The sequence below is a fragment of the Schistosoma haematobium genome, chromosome 3, assembly GCF_000699445.3.
Source record: "Schistosoma haematobium chromosome 3, whole genome shotgun sequence".
NCBI classification, from domain to species: domain Eukaryota; kingdom Metazoa; phylum Platyhelminthes; class Trematoda; order Strigeidida; family Schistosomatidae; genus Schistosoma; species Schistosoma haematobium.
Genome location: NC_067198.1, coordinates 18,581,262 through 18,602,969, shown reverse-complemented (window position 1 = coordinate 18,602,969; position 21,708 = coordinate 18,581,262). Strand labels below are relative to the sequence as shown.

Below are 21,708 nucleotides of genomic sequence, written 5' to 3'. Positions count from 1 at the left end.
GAGTTTACACTAATAATATTGAGGCTATGTGGTCCAGGCTACATGAGTTTTTAAGACTCTATCACGGCTCCAGAGGTCGACTATTATGGAGCCATATGGATGAGTTCCTATATCGTATGCACTACGATTTCAAAGCCTCTGAACCTCTTTCAAACCTTAATAAAATTTTGAACCATGTAAAAGAAGAATATCCACTTTAATTCTTTAGTTTTTTACAATATATTTTTACTGCTTATTAACTGTCTTCTGATTGGCTACTACTTCCTAAGGTCACTTAAGATTCGTTCAAAGGTCGTCCATAAGTTAGAGTCTCACTCAAATAACCAATTGAAAGATCATAAAAATTAACTTGATATGATTTTACACAATTAAAATGAAAGTATTTTAAGCCAAGATGGACTTTAGGCTATATCGAGGCAATCCGCACAGGATGCACATAATACCAACATGAGACTGATCAATTTTAGTCCTAAATAACAATGGGAAAATATAAGTAAAAATAACACCAAGTGAATTTAAAATGAAAGTATTATGTATTATAATTCCCTATCAATCTACTTATTATTTATATGAACTTCCTTAATTGATATAGTTTGATCATTATTTAGAATGAATACATGAACTTCTACTTTTAAACGGGATATTTAGTTTCTACTTTAATAAAATCAAATATTTAACGATTATTCTGTGGGTAAATTTTACCTTTTTGACTTGTTTGTGTACTTTGTCTGGTTGATAATGATGACTTTCGGTTTACAGATGATTCTGATGATAATGATCGGCTACGTTGTTGTGCAGATAATAATGATGATGATGAATGAGTTGATAAAGAATTATAAATTGAATTATGTTGATGTTTCTCACTGGTTATTTCATTTTCAAGAGAAAATTTCCGCATTTTATTTATTTCATATTCAATTTGAGTAAATAAAACTGATAAACTTTCATATAATAAGTATGGATCATCGAATGGTATCGCTGTGTTTTTAAGCTGATTATTATCTTTGTTAATATCATCAAGTAATTGATCCATTGTTGGATTGATGTGATCTTCCGGTAATGTCTCCCAAGCGGAATCTAGTGGTTGAATCATATTTAAAGATTGTTGGAACTGTTTCCTTGTTGAATAAGCTTTCCATATCTGTAAACTTTCTAGTTGAAGTTTACTAAAGTAGTGCTTAAACTCTGTAACGAAAAATGTAATTTGGATTTTATATCGTAGTCACTATAATAGTGGTAACTTATGCTACAGTGGTTGATTAGAACAAAATAACACACAGATTCATCCTATTGTATACTTTAGGCTGAAAGGTACATTATGATCAAAACATTTAGAGTTGAACGGTGGAAACTACTGTTAACGGTAGTATTTGTCGAATGAAATAATTTTTGACTTATAGTACCCAGAATTTTAATTTTTTTAGACAATTGGTTGATACACAGCTGAAACTTGAACCTTGGTTAGTAATTTAAATATTCAAGAATATAGACTTAGTCTTATACATTCAAACAGTTCACCTTAACATCTAGCCACTAACACTCCAATATAAATCACCATCTATTCAGAAATTTTCATCCTCATAAAAGTTTTCAATAAACCGGCTGAAATGATGATTGAAGCTTATATACCTTGATTTTCGTGTTTCTGTATTCATTTGTTCTAGATGTCTAAGCGATCAATAAAGTACCTTAAAATATTTTCACAGTTGAATTCACTAGTCAATCTAAGCTAGACCACGTGCAGGATTTTGGATGAGCACTGCTGTGGAGTCCCGTTCTAGAACGAAACGGCCGTTTAGTGCTTTCAGGTTTTCAGGGATGATCTAGTTTAGATCAACTTGTGAATTCAATCGTGAAAATACTACAATCTTCACAAATCGCCATATTGATAACTTGAAATATTTAACAACCCTAATGTAATTTAGCGATTGTAACGACTTGAAACAAGACTGATTTGTAATGATCGTGATTTGAGCTAAAAACGAATTCCTGCTACCGATACAGCTGTTATCCATAATTGCAACATATTCCTACCTTTTACTTTTTGGAATGCAATAAAACCGCTTTATCGATGTGGAAAACAAAATACTGTCAAACAAGACTGGTTTATTCGCCAACCATTAATTAAACGATATTTAGAATGATAATAATACTAACATTTTCAAAATCCGGAAATGTTTTCATAGATGAGGTTTTAGAATCATTTTACAATAACAAATGACCTGGATTACTCACAAAACAGATTCTGTAACGTCGAAATAAAATTCTAATTCCCGATACGTCGATAAGATAGATGAAGCCAAAAAAACAATATCTGTAATTGTAGCACAGTATAGCTTCGGATAATCATTCTTAGACCGAATACATTTGAAAAATGATTATCATATTGCTTTATAAAAATTATCTGTCTTAACTTACCTTTCCATCAATTAAAATATTGTGTTGACTGGCACTTTAGATAAAAAGTATATTTTTATTATTCCCAAGTGAAATAACATCAAATTTATGAGTTATTAGTTTCTAATTCAAGCCTAAGAGTACAATTTCCGGACTGTAATTATTCGTAAATACCATGCTAAAATTTAGTATTCCATTTTTGTACTCAAGTAATTCCCTAATAAATAAGCTTTGTTAATGTCTGTAAGGATTAAAAGAAAACTAAAATGTCTACATTGTACACTTATTTACCTTCTGGTGTAAATCCAAACTTTTCAGCAAACTGCATAATTTGATGAAATCTCAATTCTTTCATTCGCTTATAACTTTCTTCGAGTATTTCATTTCCAATTTTCTCTTTATTACTTTTATCAAGCTTTAATTCTGGTGTCCATTCAAATTTTGTATTTTCTTTACAAGTATTATTAAATATACTTGGAAATAATTGACTGTATAAATTCAATTCAGAATTCATTAACTCTTCATTATTTTGATTATTATGTGCTGTAAACAATGTTTTATATCGATTTTCATCATATGGATGAAGTATAATAATTGGTGAAGTATTCAAAGAAGATTTACCTGATTTTTTGTGTAATGACATTTCTTCACTTAATTCCTATGTTAATTCCAAAATGATCAAATTTAAATATTCAAGTTGATAAAATAAATCATTTTAAAATTATAACATCGTAATGATAATTTAATTGTATTTCTGTATTAACGTGTTTGTAGTTATTTGATCACAATTACTAGAGTTACTTATAATTTTAAGATACTTTACAAGAAAGAATTAGTTTTGACAAAGTATTATAATATTGTACCGTATATTGATTCAAAATAAAGCATTTTCAAAGTAATAATAGGTCATTGTGAGATTCTTAATTAAACTGTCAACACAAATATGTTATGCGATAAAAGTTTTTGTCAACCATTGCCAATAACACGTGATATATAAGTCTCTATTTGGAAAAATATCCATCTGTAATGATAAATATAAGCTCACGAATACCGAGACAGTGTTTCCTATTTTAAAAAAAGACTATTTGCTATTTGACCAGTAGTAATTCTATTCTATAAGCTAGCAGTGAATATTTTGTTATTTTTAAGAAGTCATGTGAACAATATGTAATTCATTTACAAAATTCAATAATTCACCCGTAAAGAAAGGTATTAACTAAGAATAATTGTGCTATTAAAAAGTTACAATAGACCTCTGTCTGGAAATGTTGTGGTGACTGTGAATCAACTTGTTTTTCGAATTCAAGGTATCACAAAATGTAAATTATAATTCTATCGCAATTTATCTTCAAACTTCTAGATTAGCACTTAATCGAAATGCAGTCGAATTTTACATGAATCAGTAGTTTTTTTATATTACCTACATAGGTTTAAGTAATATTGTTTTCCTGTATAAATCTTTTTTGGTAGACTAACAAACATAAAACTAGAGATTACGAACGTATAGAAAAATTGAGTTTTCACGGTGTTGCTACAACTAAAAATGAAACACACAGAGAGTAACTCCAGTAAAATTATTAAGTAAAACTAAATTAGTCAAGAGTCGATTGTCTAAGCATGAAAGCTCAATTTGTTTACTTCAAAGTTATATGTTATGAGGTATAACATTTTCCTGGTGTCATATTGTTTATAAACTGGCGACCTCGATCATTTAGTTCATACATTTCAAGGATATCAATTAAAATCCATGAACATCCTAGTTCAATGTTTGACTTGAATCAAGAAATTTCAGCTGTTTTGTGTTACGTCCTTATAGCCTGTTAACTATCATGTGATATGATCTCCAATTAGAACACCAACTTAATGAACAGGCCCATAAAGCATAAACCAGTGCAAGCAGTCCATAGTCAATTCTGAGTTCTTATTGTTCCGCCGAGATAGTAGCTTCTTGCCTAACCCAGCCAGTTTAGTTCAGAACACCAATATCAGCCTCCGTTATACGAATCATATATTTATTTACAAACAAACCAGACCGCATCATATCATAAAATAAAAAAATAACAATTATATAAGATCAGGCCGAGAAGTGGCTATGACTGTGAAGCACTGTAACTAATATGTTACGAAGAACTTAAGGATATTAAGTCGTATAGTAGTAGTTAATAGGTCAAATGGAATCATATAACATCCGGAATATGAGCATACACACAACATAGTTGCTTAATAGTTCTAAAATAAGAATGTATATAATAATAGTCCACAAATAGACTCTAGTGGTTACTATTCGCCTATTCTTTGGTTAGATATAACACGTACAAGGCTTTTAACTGAATTAAACTGCATAATGTATGTCGTTTTCATGGTTTAATTAATTTTTAATTTGACTAGCCATTTTGATAGAGGTGGAGTAAAGTTGAGAGAAATGTAAGGCTGATTAGGTGAAAACATTTACTCCATAAATTTTATACCAGTTCCAACATATTAGAAACTAAGTAGAACATGTAAGTGGGTTGGTTGGGTTTTAGAAATGTAAAATGACCATAAAAATTGAATACCATCACTTAAGCATTTTAATAAAATTCACGTTATTTTAATAAACTTATTAAGTAAAAATTAAGTTTATCTAATTATTTTACTCTCATTACGTCAATAGGTGTAGCAACGTGAATTGACTAGCTATTCTTTTTCCTTCCACTATCATTTTAATCACTTCGTCAATCATATCAATTCACTATTATAGTCTCTGTAAAATACCATGGCAATTAGCATCTACAGCCAAAAACAATCTTCTTGGGTGGAAACTCTTATATTTAGTCATCTACATTCCAATCTATAAAAATGTCTGTTCATATTTCTATATACTTTTCTCATGTAAATCTTTATGAAAAACTACTACTTTTATGCACATTACAATTTAACTACGATTTAACATAATCCCTTAAAGTTTGCATTATATCTCTCTTAATTGTTCAAATTTTGACAAAAGATAAGCAGTTCAAAACTATAATAAAATTCAACTAGAAACGAAAAACTTGACTGGTAATGAAAATTCTCTTCTAAATGAACACATTCAGAGCTCATCGTCGTGCAAGTTAATGACTGACAATTGTTAGTGAAACTTAAACTATAACAAAATATCAGTTTAATATAAAATGATTTAAAGTCATTTCTATGATCACTGTCTGTTAGCAATGAAAACTATCTTTCTGATAAACAAATCATCACAAACCAATCAACTAAGCCAATTGTTTTACGTTATATTCTGTCTTTGTTTAATTCTATTTATTTTGCTATAGACTGGGCCACTTCTATGACATATTTCTATGGGTTTTGTTGTTTTATTGTAACATTTTTATTCTTTTCAATTAAATCAGTTTTTAAAATAACAATTTTAGCTCCTATTTCCAGGTCATTTTGATTTTCAGACTTTTTCAGGCTTTCTACAGTTTAGCAATATGTTTTAATGTGTTACGTAACTTTTCACAACGACCACAAGAATAAAACAAATGACACCCTTGAAAAAAGTATTTATAAACGTCTTATTACACTTGACATGTTGCTATACTAATCAATATTTTTTCATTATTGTGTGGGATGATGTTTTGGAAATAGTTATTCTCAATTTAGAATAGATGGACTGTATTTAACAGTAGAACTTGAGAAGCGCGTTTCATCATGATTGGGATCTGTCAGAAAGAGGTACCCATATTCCAGTATTGGTGCTCATACTGAGACCCGAACCCAATACATATTACTGCGAACGTCAACGCGTCATCATATTCAGTGAGTATGGGATTTACTATTCAGATACTTATAATCCAGATACATTCACCCTATGATATCTCTAATATAATAAAACACACGTCCTGAATTTCACTGCTAGCCAAAATCCATTCATTTAAAATAACTTGTGATGGACACATCAAGTCATCAGGCAAAGGACTCATATATACCAACAAAAGCCGGTCAAAACTCAGTCCTAAATATTAATATTAAGACATCTCAAACCCTTAATGTTAATAGTATAAATTATTCTATCGTGGATACGTACTACTAAGGAGATCCACAACAGGGCAAAACGGCCACCCAGTGCTTCCAGATTTTTCATGGTGATCTAGCTTCAATTAACTCATGATCTCAACTATTAAAATTATTCTATGATAATAGTCAGTGTTCAGATTCAACAGTAAAAAGTTGAAATTAATTTTTAAATGAATAAAACCCATTTTTAAGGTATCAAAATCAAGTTATTTAACAATTTTTAAAGCATAACAAGTAAATTTTAAAGAATTAAAAGTAATTTGTTTAAATTAAAATGGCTATGATTTTCTTCACTTTTTCTTCGAATTAATCAATAAAGTTTTGTTCAATGTGTAATTTGTGTTTTTATTGTATATTATTAAATTAGAAAACATCATACCCTTCAGTTTGTTCACTATGTTGTCTACTATGGAAATAATTTTGGCAATAAATGTATATTCTTCTAATAATTTCACTGGTTGAAATTATGAGTCAATTGAAGCTAGACCACCATGGAAAACCTAGAGGCACTGGACGGCCGTTTCGTCTTAGCATGGGACTCCTCGGCAGTGCGCATCCACGATCCCGCCCCCTGTGAGATTCGAACGCAGGATTTATCAGTCTCGCGCCAGGCGCTTAACCAACTAGACCACTGAGCCGGCATTCAACGGTGTTAATGTCTAACTAGGACGAAACGGCCGTCCAGTGCCTCTAGGTTTTCCATGGTGGTCTAGCTTCAATTGACTCATGATTTCAACCAGTGAAATTTCTAAAAATCTCCACAAAACCCATTCTTCTAATAATTGTTAATAATTAATTTGTATAGTGATATGAACTCGTAAAAATAAATATCTATCTTGATTAGAAGTACTTTATTAAAATAGTTGCTACAGATCATTTTTATTACTAGGAATGAACCCATTGCAAAGTTATCCAGTATTATTTAAACATCACTGTTGAGCTTTAAATAATAAGAAGTTAAGTAAAATATAGTGTTTAATTAAAACACATTTAATACGTTCAGTGATCTGTAATTATGGCATAATATGAAATAATTAGTTGTGAATTCATTTCCTTGATGACAGTTTGGCGAAGATTTTTAAAGATGCTACAAAACTTGAACAAAAGGTTTGTGTAGTTTTCAAATTTTGTTTGACTTTTTTATAAAAGGAGTGTATTTTCTTTACATATTGTAGAATTTTGATGAAAAAACATTCATTTACTTTGTAAGGTAGTTGGAAGTTATCGGTAAGAGACCCTACGCCTAGTTTTTGTGCTCTATAGTACTAGCTAGCACATTGTACCTATAGTCTTGAGAAAACTATCAAATTCAATCACGTGTCACTCAAACTGATTGCCACATTAAAATTTGATTAGCAGAATTCGATCAGTACTATGAAAGAGTTGAAAAAAATAACATTATTCACCACTTGATGATAAATCGATTGTAAATCCACTCAATTTTCATCGAATAAAGTTAGTTTCTAGAATTAGTATTGTCTTATCATATCGTGAAGTCAATATTTGTGATTACATAAATAAATGTATGTTGCTGGACGACATAAATTAGTAATGTGATTTCATTAACAGTAAGTAATCAATATGGTAGTGTAGAAAAATTTACGCTGACGTAAAATTTCATTTTTATCGTTAATAAATTAACAGAGAGAAGTGGAATAATGATAATTTATGATATTAGTTCACTAAATAACTCATCATACAAATTAATAATACAGTTTTATGTTAAGTTATGCGACCAAGGCGACTAATTTATAGATATCGCTTAAGAGCATACGATTAGGAATAAGAAATTTACATCTATAGCTTTACTGTAATGTATTAAATGAACGATGATGACATTTACACATTTCAATGCATTTTTAGTGAATATTTTTTGTAGCCTATTATTATAAAATATTAATTGCTTTAATTCAGAAAGAACAATATATCTCCGACAGAACCTAATATCTCACAAGATCACTGGAGTACTGTAAGAGTACCACGCACATACACAAACAGAGCATTGGGCGTCGCGTTGTCAATTTCAATCTACACAATACTCATAATCGCGGGTTCGAGATGTTGTATAACATGGTGGAAAACAAGTTTCATTTACACAATTATATTCATTCTCACAAGTTAAAAAATATTCTGGAAGTCTTATATGTTTAGCCCATTTGATTCTTTCAAACTGTACTTTTCACTTTTAAACATTCATTGCTTTCGATATTGTTTCCCATCCTATGTTTCTCAGATTATTGATTCCCTTTGACCTCAGTGACGTGAGATGTAACAACTATGACTGAGGAACACTCATTTCAGGAACTTTGTTTATGGTGACTGACTATTTGTCAAAATGAATAACTCAAAGTCATACCTTAAATAGAACGAACATCTCAAAATGAATAATTGGATGATTTTTAAACACAATCTCGTTTGATAATAACCTTGACAACTCTTAAAATAAACCACCTTACAAAATTTTAGTTTTTAGTTTAAAGTTAAAGAATCAAGTATCGAACAGTTTGTCTATGTAATGACTAAAAGAAAATCATTGACTTACAGCTCTCTCTTCTTCAGTTAAGAACAGTTTATCTACTTCATTTGCAATATTTCTAGAAATATGGGGATCATATCCCTCATTTTTTGCTTTCTCATCAATTAATGCCGCCTGTGGTAAAATCTCATTTTCATTGGCAATAACCTATTAAAAGTTAATAAAATAATAAAGTTCGTTGGTTATAGGTAAAATAACATAATAACTTCATTACAGCTACATATCTAATTTTCTAAAAAGCGATCATTACAATATAAAAGTAATATATTTTTAATATCCTAGTGAGTAGAAAAATTAGATTTTCTAACATTTCGTGAGTCGGTGTTAGGCACTTCTTCAGACGATAAATTAAATAAACAAATTAAATTAACCCAAGCTCAAATAGTTCAAAGGACCAAAGCACAAAATATTTAGTACAGTCAGTCAAAAACAGATCTGGCCAATTGAATGTTATGTCACTCCGGTCAAGATTATTTTTATGAGAAATGCTTGCATATATGTTTGTGTTGTTAATTTCTCTACACATTGGACATTATAAATGCATTATTTTTATAACTTAAAAAACTACCGAATACTCAGTTTACTAGAAATCATCAAATCAAACTTTGGTAATTGTATATATAAACTCATTGGTAATTGAATTCAATCACGCAAGTGTAAATGCAATCGGCATAATCATATAATGTTTAATAAACACTATTTACAAGACAACATCATCCCCAGGTCTCTGTTTGTTAAACCACCAGAATGTTACTGATGATCTCTTGAGGCTTCTCAACGCACAATATTTTTACAAGAACGTATTTATAAATGCACAAATTTACAAGAAGAATACCGTGAATGCATCAAAAATCCGGGTGATCTGATAAAAATACCCCGACAGGTTCTGGAACATACTTTTCGATGTCCGACTACAGCTGTATTCCTTAACCTTAAGCCGGCGCCCAACTCCGTTTACCGTGAGGTTCTGTGGCAATCTGTCAATGAAACGCCTACCAAAGAAACACGTTAACCTTATATACGCTCTCTTTACTCGAACACTAATGGTTAAATAAGAGCTAATAACGATCAGTCATCGGAATTAATGTCTTCAAGTAGTGCTCATCAGGGTTTTCCGTTTTCCCCATTTTTGTTTAACTCCGTCATACATATGTTTTCAGAGATAACACTTTCATCGTCTGACTTTTCACAGGTTGAGGTTCTGCAAGTAGATTCACTGAATGAGTTAGAATACACAGATGATATAGATGTGTTTGGTGAAGACGCTGGCAAAATGTAGACTTCTAACTACGTTAGGCAACAATGGAATCATGTTTGAAAAGTGGCAACTTTAGCCGATGTACATACAAACAAGATTGAACGCTGTGACTGAGTGAATGACTTGTAAAAGTTGGCAGAAAGAAAATGAATTCCCTTTGAGCTGTGCCCTGGAGTACGAAAATAAGAACCGATATCAAAATTAACTAACCCTCTTAGTCATATGCAGTTGACTAAGCGTAGTCAGAAAATGTTTTTATAAGGCCTACCTGTTCTAATACGGCATGAAGTATTAGCTCAACGCTAGTACTTTCGATTGGCAAACCTTGGAGTATTTCATTATAAAACCTCATATCAACGAAGTCTTCTGCTAAAATATCACCACAATCTTCAGATTTTATTGCAGGTTTATCCAAATTATCTGGATGTAAACCGATTGCTAGTTTAGACATTTTCAACAGTTGGTTGCTACTTACGGGATCATTTTCATTCAATGAAGGAGGGCATATAGGTAAATGAATGACTTTTATATGTTCTAAATAATTTTTCCATTGGCGTCTAAAGTCTATCAGATCATACAGAATAGTAGATATTTCATTGAACATCGTGGCTCCAAAAGATGCCTAGAAAGGTGGAAATAAATAAAGCATTATGTCAAGCGTTACACAAAATGCCTCAAAATAAAGTGATATTTGAGAAGTTCCACTATAAATATATAATTATTGGATAAGCATTAGGAACTGAAATAGCCTACCTACACCAGCCATTCGTTATCATCGAATTTTTTACTTAACTACTAAACTCTGAACCTAACAACAGATTGGTATGATTTTTCGTTTCTGTTTGACATTTTTTTAACGCCAACGAAGGTTAGTTTGTGGATTTTAATGAAGCCTCAGTTTCTAATCAGATGTTGGTATGATTTATTTGGTAATAGGTTAATAAAGATTTCAGTGTTAATGGACCAGTATTTTACTCCTGGCACAAATAATCTTATTATAGTTATTTTCCAAAGTTCTGTGTGGCATGTGTAGGAAGACAAAATTTGAAGGATTTAAACTCGTGAGATGAATATTATCCGAAGCAGGTTAATTTGCACCTTTACCATCATACAATGGTGAATAGGGCCAATTTTTTAGTATTAGTTTGTTTACAGTTCACGAAGTAAAATAATAACGATGAGAATTCATGTTAAACTTCAGTTTAAGCGTGTTACTAGTTCCGAAACTTGATACTATTGACTGTGTCTCTTTTTTTCGATCCAGATTTGTGAATGGTGGTGTAACTAAATGTCGATACATGTATTCAGCTAATGACAGGTTAGTGTTGATAAATGACTACTCAGACTTTGTAGGTGAAGTGTGGTTTGAACCTGAAACCTATTAGTAAGCACTTAATTACATCCATAAATATACCACCTGTACAAGAAATCGTTGAAGGCAAGTGACCAGAAGTCTGTAACTATAACTTTTTCTGGTTGGCATCTATCAACAAGATATATCCGTAATCCTTAAGTGTGTAACATTCCACTAATTATCCAAGTAAACAAAACTATGTGCTGAGAGAATTAGAGCTATTACAGGGTTATTTTGCGCCCAGACTTGAACTTGCGATAAAGTGTGAATTCCTCCAAAGTAGTAGATATGTAATGGTGTCGAGTCAGAGCGTGAAAGGAACCTAACTCCATTCTATAAGCTTAAAAAATGGATTAAATTATATAAACTACTTATGAGTAGCAACTGTTTTAAAAATATAAACAATGGCTTAAAATATCAGGTTCTTTTTGTTAGTTTTTCTGTTAATCAGTGAATAGAAATACAACTGAAGTGAACGAACACTCGGATGTGGAAGAGCAAATTATTGTTTAATACAAAATTACAGAGTGTCTTCGCAAAATATAAAAACCATACATTAACTACTTCATTTACACATCTTCCACCAGTTGTCTCTTGGAAACTTCATTACTCCTTCATTCCTGTTGTTATCTTGATTGTTTCCAGTTTTCTTCTGTATTCTCTTCAGTTCAGTCTTCTCGGTCTTCTGCTCGCAAACATTACCTCCCGATAGGTGCTACATACTGCTTATATCTGTCGAAATAAGTAGCATACGCCACACAATAAAATAAGTTGTTACTTTCAAGTTTAAGTTAAAATCTGGTTTACAGGAAGTCAAATTTATCCTTGAGATACTTTTATTCTCCAGAGCTGATTTTTTACATCTTGTCTTCAGAGCAGCTATTAAAACGTGAAAGGAGAACGCACTTCGTGAGCATGAATAGTCATGTCTATCATCTCACTAAACTGTTTTCGATACCTTCATTTCACTTTTCAAACATTTTTCATATTTTCTTCAGCTGGTAGCCATTAGGTACAATTTAACCTCAAAATAAATCCCTTTAGATTATCTGCTCATGTCAAATTACCTTCAAATTATTTTATTTGGCATGCAGATTTTTATTGAGAATCTTCATTTCATCATTACAACACTTTATGAAAATTGTAAAACATTTGAATTTCACACTCGGACGATATAAAGAAGGCTAGAATCTGACACACTGCAACTTTCTTTAAATAAAGATGACTTTTGTTTCGTGCCAGAACTGAAGTTTTGATTAATACCTGATTCAGTTTTTGACTAACTGTTTAAAAGTACCCAACAGGATAGCACCCAACAGGAATAAAGAAAAATTATTTTCTGCTTAACAAATTATGAATATTTATGGTAAGTAGAAAAACAGTAGAGTACGTTTGACACATTCACCCCTGGAAAGTTGGAAAACTAACCCTGTTTTCCGCCCCATTAAGGTCATCAGGAAGTAATTCTGTTTTGACATTATAATCTAACGTAGCAATATTTCCTAAACGATCATAAACATGATCTCGCATCAGAATACTAGTTGTACGCCAGTACTGTCTTAATTGTTCTTCTGCTAGTAATAATGCCTCCTCTTCAGATCTCATCTGTTCCAAATCTTGTTCAGCTGGAAATTAAAATAAAAATGTGCATATGAGTTCATGCAGAAATAATTATGTTGGAGAAATGGGGTGATAACATTCAACTTGTTATAGAAAGAAAACACGTACTTTGACTTATAAACATATTCCTGGTACTAATAGTTTTTTTATTTCAGATTTATAAAATTTGATTATGGGTACATATAATGTCATACAATTATCCATTCTAAATTCACTTACTGTCAGCAAAAATATGATAACTAACAAACTAACAGAAGTTTCTCCCGAGAGCCTATAAGCATAAATCAATAATTAGCTCCATATCGGGTTAAATAAATGCAAAAAGTATAACGTACTTTTCATCAGCAACTATGAACTAACAATTGAAAATCAATGAGCATTGGACATCTGTTATGTGATGAGAACTGAATAGCCTCGGTTTTACATTAATAACATTTTTGTATTTTTTTAACCATAAACATTTTCCCTCTTATTTTAAAAATGTTGTGACTCTGTTTCCCCCAATGAATGAATAGTTTTTAAAGGAAGTAATTAAAAATTACTTTTTAACGACTGATATAGGGAAAAATAATTCCTTTAATATTTATTATTTCTGCGAGCTTTGTACGTCAATAATTTACTTAGCGTCAGCTAAGTGGTTTGCATATCTTAATTAATAGATATAAGTTGATCAATTTCAAAATATTGTTTCCTGAAGCAATAACTAAAGCGGAATTCGAAACTGTTAGACGTCTGCTTACTTCAGAAATATCAGCCTTTAATGTTATAAGCTTTGTGTACCCATCTTATCGTGAGCAGAGAAATCTTCGGGAAGTTTTCAATGTGTGATACAAGTTGTTTTCACAGTTTAATCTCCCACTTTAAAATGTATATAACTATACGAATGAAATGTAGGGTATAGCAGAAAGCTGTGCACCATGGAATGATGTGAATAACATTAGATGGATATTTAACATTCTTAATAAAAATTTAGCAGTTTCTCAACATGAAGTCACCTTATTTGCTTATTAAAACTCTTTTCTGAAGCAAGATCTAAATTAATAAATAAGAAATTGGCATCAGATTACTTTAATGAGATTCGCCGACTCTTACCGATATATTTATAAACAGATAATATTTTCAATCAGATATGAAAATAGTTTCGGTTTTAACCCAAGAAGCTGTCCTGTATGTTAGCTATGCATCACCCTGGGTACTAATACAAATACTTATTGACTTGAGTCCCTAAAAATGGTCAACGTGTTTGGCATAAAGTATCAACAAATTTGTAACTTGTTTTCTTTATTCCGAAAAACTTCGTTAAGGATTCGGTTCAACAGAAAATGATCCTACATACCGCAAACATTAAGTTTTGGCACAATAATAAGTAGGTGAAGAGAAATCAAAATATTCATCTCGTGTTTCATAATTCAAGACTAAAGCAAATCGCGAAATACTTCAAAAAAAATGTATGGATTTAGTTCGAGTTATTGTATAATTATTTTTAACGGAAATTATTAACACCTTTGATAATAATAAAGCTTTGCTATGACAGGGTGACTACTGCTAACGTTATAACCTTTTGACCTATCTAATTATTGTAACTTTATGCTCCCCCAATTGTAAGCTCTCGTTTTACTTATGAACGGTTGTTATGTGTTTTACTATCCCACTATTGGGATTAATCAACTGTTTCTCTTTTGCTCTGATTTTGTTTCACTTATAACTTAGCTATGTACATATTTAAGTTCCTAATTTATGTTGCTGTGTAGTGTATATTATCATACGAGTTTCTGGTTAAAGGTGACAATAAAACAATGAAGATGTGTGCTCACTAACTATACCTTTTGATTAGACACTAGCTAATCAAAATTATGGCTCCCCAGTCATTTTTCTCGGCCACTGGTTGATTGGTCAAGAGGTCATTACGTCATTGATTAAACAGGAGATTGTGAAGCGAAAGGCAGTAAGGTGAATAAATAAGCGAACTCAAAAAATCAATCACTCTCATAATTATTAAACTGACTGAGGGCAAAAACAAAAGATCGGAACGTGTTTTGATGATACAACTAACTTCATTGCTTACATCCTTTGGAACCCCACATTTTTTCAGCCTTCTGTTTGGTGATTAATATTTGAAGTTGTTTTTGATCATTTACATGCAAACGTATAATACTATGGATGTCTATTTTTAGACGACATAACTCTTCTAAAAGTCCACATTTTTCAAAATTAACAAGAAGAATATATCGACTGATTCCATTATCTGGTTCATCACCTGTTGGATTAATTTGTTAAAAAAATAAGTTCTAAAATGAGAAGACACTTTAAAAAATTCTGACAAAAGTAAATTACGTAGCAGTTCTTATCAATTTTCCTCTTTTATATGAATTCCAGTCGAATCATTTTATCAAAAGTGGACATGCTAAACTATTGTTTATCTAAAGTTGAAATGTCATGTCTAATTATTTGAAACTATCATAAAGTTTTCTTTATTAGTTTTAATGGTTTATATTTCCTCTCTTGTTCACATTAAAAGTCAAAATGATTATTTTGCACTAGTACATAAGTCTGTTCAATGTATTTCTTCACATTTCCGGAATCTCAAACAATGCTATATTCAAAAGGGCGAAGTAAATACTGAATGAATGGAGATTGAACTAAAGTATGTAAATGGGTAATAGTTCATTTGAGTCCTGGCAGTCTAAAGCCATCAACTAAGCGAAGGTAAAGGATCAAATAGATGGTCGTCACTGTAAGATTTAACATTTACTGTAGAGGTTATCAAGACCACGAATAAAGATATAAAATATGCATTACACCAAGTTATGTTTCTTTAGTATCGAGTTCTAATTATTTTAGTATCAGAGTCAAGACCTTCAGGTTTAAAGACGAATACCTTGTAGTAAACCTATGAATAAATTGATGCTAAAAATACCGATCACTTATAACATACCAATAGATTCAAAGAAGATTATTAATTATAAAACCTGTAAGTTTTGGATAAAGTCCCGGAATTATCGACGAAAGCCTGCCAATTCATACTGTTGAATTACACATAACTATCTAGTTTACAGTGTAAGGTAAATTACTTTTGTTTTCGTATTGTCCTTAAGCAACTCAAGTGCCCGGAAAAGAATATAAGTGAGGAAGGCAACAAACATGCAGCTATCTTCAACTTCACATTTAGCGATATTTGCATAAATCGTATATAAAATGTATACCAATCATCACGATGAAATCAAAATAGCCATTTTGGAACCATTATGAATATTAAGTATTCTTTGCTTACAACACTTTCATTAATCGATAAAATTTCATGAACGAAGAAGGTTTGCCCAAACTTTTCGTGGGACAGAGCAGCTATCGTTTTTTACTTAATATGTTTGTTGTTCAAAATCTTAACTCAAAACAACTGCTATAATCGGAGAAATAAGAAGAGTTTAGTAAAGGTTCAGTGACTTAACTTTGACCGTGATACGACAAAAACATCACGTATACTGAGGACGAAATGATGCTATAAACAAACTTTCACAAGTTTTTGACCTTTGAAAACACAAAGACCTTCATGTATACAACATGCTGTAGTGCGATTGTCTGAGAGCTACCCACTTACCCAGGTATTTCTCTTCTAATGCTTCTTCCCCACGTTTATAAAGTTTACTTTTCTCTTTGTTTACTGGTGGCTCTTGTGATATTATGACTTTGGCACCAGATTTTTTATCTTTTGGGTTTTCTTTCTTCTTAGTATCCTCCATATGGTTAGTCTTCGGAATTGACTGTGAGATAGATGTGAAAAAACCTTGTTATTTGCAACGTACTTCATACGATATAAAACTCAAGATTTACTTCTTTTAAACTGAGGTTGGGATTTGCATTGGCATTTTACGAGAAAATTTCCACAAAAATGAATACAAATTTCACCAGGTCCACACACGGTTATATGGATCGCACTGATTCACGTAGAAAGGATTGTTGTTTTATAGGACATAACTAAAAAGCCGTTAACAAATTACTCGTTACATCATTTTTTAATGCTGATCAAAGTAAGTAAATCAACGGAAACCACTGAAGATTTAGAGCTTGTTTCAAGGTGTATAAGGTGTATAATAAGATACCAATTAAGGCAGATCTACTTACACTTTAGAGTTAATGACTCGAAGCTCCAGAAACATTGAGACGATACTCAACCAGTTGAATAAAGAGATTATTTGATAAGATGACTATTTAAAATTCGTTCCCCACATTTTATAATTTGAGCATTCCACTTCTCTTTATATTGCACCCTTTCATTAGTATCTCTACTGTTTGTTTAAAAGCCTGTCAGATGTAATAGGTCGTTTTAATCTATGTAGCCTTTGGGTTCATATGTGGATCTGTTTGTCTGTCTTCCATTTCAATTACGAAGTATTTTTAAATCAGCGACCAGATGCACTGATAAATTGATTGTTTCAGTAGTAACACTACTAAGTTTACTAGTTGGTTAATCAGTTATCAAGTACCCTAGGTCATCTGTTCTTAAAGTACTCAACATAAAACAAAAATCCATCAAGCTGAAGATCTAGTCATCCAGAACATATTTCAGAAGAGCCAAAACTTCATAAACAACGTACGTATTACCACTGTGCTAGCCGAAATGCAGGGACGAATAAAAAAACTTAAATAATAAGCACACACAAAATAAGATCCTTGCGTGGAAATATTTTGAGTTAGACCAGTAACTCTGCGGATAGCAAATCAATATATATATCATTTTAGAATGAAGTTGGGCAATTATATGTTGGTAAATAAACGCTTATAACAAGTCACTTATTCATAAATAAGGATTGCTTCTATATGTTTCCTAACTGCAGACTGAATTAAACCATCCTTTCATCTGACTTAGTTAGTTAACATATTGCTCAATGTAACAAAGTATTAGTCAAATCATAGTTATTTTCAAAATGCTTATGGTTTTCTATCAACAATCGGTAGTCAAAAGTAATAAACTTCGAAAATATTTGGTAAAAGACAATTTTCAACCGAAATGTATATTACCGTCAGAACTTTTAACCAATGAAGAACTGGAATTTATTTAGACGTTAAAATAAATGGACGATGTTATTTACAAATTCAGTGTACATAAAGTCGTTACATTTTGCCTGATATTTATTTGATAAGAGACTGATTTTCAGTCAGTTAGTTAGTAGCAACGTAGAACTCCGTACGTACGTACAACAGTTCGAGCTGCCACACCATACTAGCACAGAGATGCAGTTGTCGACTCAAATTCCGTAGTCGTAGATGTAGTAAGAGTATAAGCAGTAATCAGAAACATTAAGGCTTGAAGATGTTATTCAAGGAGTATAATCCAGTGAAATAAATTTGGAAAGAGGAAAAAGGGACATGAAGAATTCAGAAGATTAGAATTTGGGAGAACACAAAGAGTGTATGCACCTGCGCCATTGCAAACGATTTCGAGCCATGTCATTCAGGGTCTAAAACCATCGGTTGCTATCATCTCGCAGTCCCCAACCAGGTAGTCTACACCTACCAACATGGCTCAGTCAACTTGTCAGTGACTTCATGGATTTGTGCCATGTTTTGGTCTGGCCACCCCTAGCTTTCTTCCAACCTACTCCTATACCACTGAACATCTCACGTCGAGGCAGTCGGTGGTCGGACATACGTAACACGTGTCCCAACCATCTCAACTGATGAAGTTTCATTACTTCACCAATTGATTTGCCATCCTTACCTAGTACCCGTTTCCTAACAACTGTGTTACTTACTCGGTGGTCCCAGGATATACGAGCAATGTTTCGAAGACACCTATGATCGAATACTAGTAACCTACGAACATCCTCTACTCTTACCGGCCATGTTTCACTGCCATAAAATAGGACGGAACGAACTGCTGCGCAGCAAACACGTCCTTTGGTTGATAGACGGATATCTCGCCTACGCCATAAATGACGCAAGTTGGCAAAAGCTAGTCGAGCCTTCTGTATCCGTGCTGAGATTTCTTCACACACCAGACCACAAGGGCTGATGAGACTTCTAAGACAAGTGAAGCGGTCGACACGCTCAACCACTTCACTCTCTATCCTTAGTTCGAGTGTTGACGCAGGCCAGTCCTGAAGCAACATTTTGCATTTCGAGGGAGAGAATCGCATCCCGAACATGCTTGCATTGTTGCTTAGAGTGGTCAGAAGACTCTGCATTTTATCAGCGTCTTAGCCAAATTTATTCGCCAACTTCATGAATGGGTGGACAGTAAAATAAAACGACGGAATATTTATCCATACTACGATGGTTAATGGAATAGAAATCAAAATACAAATGTTGGCCAGGAAAAGACATAGAGAGTTAAATAACGGATAAGAAGTGAATAGTAAAATTAAATTTAGAACTGTCTTAGCATTTTATGTATTTAACTGTGTATCACTCGGTAAGTGATATGAGTGTTGGATACCTATATAGACTAAGTTTATTTGCGCACATAACAGCCGATAGTTTTGGATATGCATCTCCATACATTTAACACATTAACTTTGAAATAAGATGAATACACTATGGAAGTGTGAGGAGTCTTATTAAAGCGGCTTAAGTACAACAGTGCATAATCACGAAACAAAGAACTAAAGGGCTTCGATCGACAACCCATTTAACTCAAATCACATAGAATCTGTTGGTTATTCCTGGGAATAGGTAGCTGATAGCAAACTAATAAAGGGTTTGTTACGTTTAGAAACTTTCGAAAATACAACTTAGCGTTTCCGATCAAAGTAGATTCATCAGACGTAACCACAAATCCTCAATATGCAACTGAAAATAAAAAAACCCACTTCAACTGCAGTTTAGTAAAATATATGCAACCATTCCAAATTCTGGTTTGAGGTAGGGGTCTTACATTTAAGTTACATATCAGTGTTATACTGCGCTGTTACTCAATTACCTTCAGTGCGCAAAACGTGACTCGCAAAGGTTGTATTTTAGGACTTTTAATAGTGAAATGCTTCTGAATGAATATTCTACAATATGTTACGAAATAAAGGTAGCCAGCCCACATCTTAGTCGATTGACAGTACTTAGTAACAAGATGGATGTCACGGGTTGTAATGTTGTTGTTCAACTTTGTAACTTAAGAGACTGCACATATCTGTTAAATCCCTCCTAATATAGCTTTGTTCTGGATGGAATAGTTCAGATTACTACTAAATTGGTGGCTTGTTTAGAGCAAACAAGAATGGTTACACGCTTAGACACTGAACAGCCAAATATAATGTGATAGGCTATCAGGTTTGTGACAAAGTTATCACACTGGCATTCTAACATTGCAATTATCGGCGAAATGTTCGATAAAACATAAAGATATACATGCAACTGCTTCGGTATCTAGGCCCACCTAGAACACAGCATATCTTTGTCTCACGGAAAAATAGCACTCAAAAGAAATGTGAACTGATAAAATATTTTAATTTGCTCAAAGTTCCCCCATTTTCCATAAACAGGTGGAAACGAGCCCTAATAGGAGTTCACCAATAGACTGAAGTTGAAGTCAGATAAATATACATATCAGATAGGACGGTGAACAATTTCTTTTCGCTAACTTTCTGGCACAATACTGGAATAAAACGAATCTCAGTGAATATTTTCAAGAAACAACTATTAAACTAACTTTTCTTAATGACTGCTGCTTAATGTCCAGTGTTTTTATGCTGTTGAGCATAAACTTCAAAACTTTTGAAAGTGTCTGTGGGTTTAATTCATCGACGGTTTCAATGGCATTTTTAGCCACATTGCATATCTCAAAAAATTCTGGAGCATCCTTCTGACTTTTGGCTTTACATTGAGTGAAAATTTGATTCAGGACATCTTCATATGTTATTACCGTGAATCTTTGACGCTGCCCATTGACGATGCTTGCTGCTAAAATTGATATGATCTCATTTTCCGCTAATAGTGATGGTGAAAGAATGGACAGTGACATTTTCCATACTTCCTGAACACTATAAAAATTTCAAGAATCTACATACATCGTTCAAATTGAGATCGCAAAGTTTTGATTCCCAGTCTGAAACGCCTATTGAGGCTCTTGGTGTTTTGCTTTTAACATTTCTAGCACTTCTTGGCATTTTGAAAGTAAAACGTTTTTATTTACATGACGATCACCTCAAAACTGAATTGTCTATTCACATAAACAAAGCTAGGTGTTCTTCAGACCTTACATTTTTTGAAAATTAAGATACCTGACCCGTCATTTTGATCAAAATACTGAGTTTTAGTTGATGAAAGCATGTTTTAATTTTTTCTTGCAAAAGGGCAGATATTCTAGGTTTCGTGGTTTCAATGCAATGTGTTAGAAGTGTTAAATATTATAATTCCTAAATTTTAAACTTTCAAAGTGTTCACCTATAGCCGCCAACAGTCTTATTTTTCTAGAATTGAAAACTAATGAAGCCCGGTGGACGCAAGTTGTCTCGACTTCGGTATCAGGTCGATATAACAAGTTAGTTGAAATAGAACTTTGTGGATAAGTCC

The 21,708-nt window shown here is 32.4% G+C and overlaps 1 protein-coding gene across 1 annotated transcript; it reads right to left on the bottom strand.

Moving 5' to 3' along the window:
- Positions 1-552: 552 nt before the first annotated feature.
- On the bottom strand, positions 553-21,511 carry SPAG17_1 (Sperm-associated antigen 17). The gene is made up of 8 exons (XM_051213196.1): positions 21,204-21,511; positions 20,846-21,169; positions 16,802-16,964; positions 15,272-15,463; positions 13,015-13,211; positions 10,501-10,854; positions 8,981-9,121; positions 553-1,185 (listed from the first exon to the last, which is right to left on the bottom strand). The coding sequence occupies exons 1-8, from the start codon at positions 21,300-21,302 to the stop codon at positions 1,153-1,155; spliced, it is 1,503 nt and encodes a 500-aa protein (XP_051069150.1). The 5' UTR covers positions 21,303-21,511; the 3' UTR covers positions 553-1,152.
- Between the last annotated feature and the right edge of the window lie 197 nt (positions 21,512-21,708).

Coding starts and splice junctions, on each gene's coding strand:
- SPAG17_1 (XM_051213196.1), bottom strand. CDS start 21,302: ATGCCAAGAAGTGCTAGAAATGTTAAAAGCAAAACACCAAGAGCCTCA. Junction 16,965..20,845: donor AGCAGCAGTCATTAAGAAAA/GTTAGTTTAATA, acceptor TCTATCTCACAG/TCAATTCCGAAGACTAACCA. Junction 9,122..10,500: donor TTCATGCCGTATTAGAACAG/GTAGGCCTTATA, acceptor AACTTTTAATAG/GTTATTGCCAATGAAAATGA.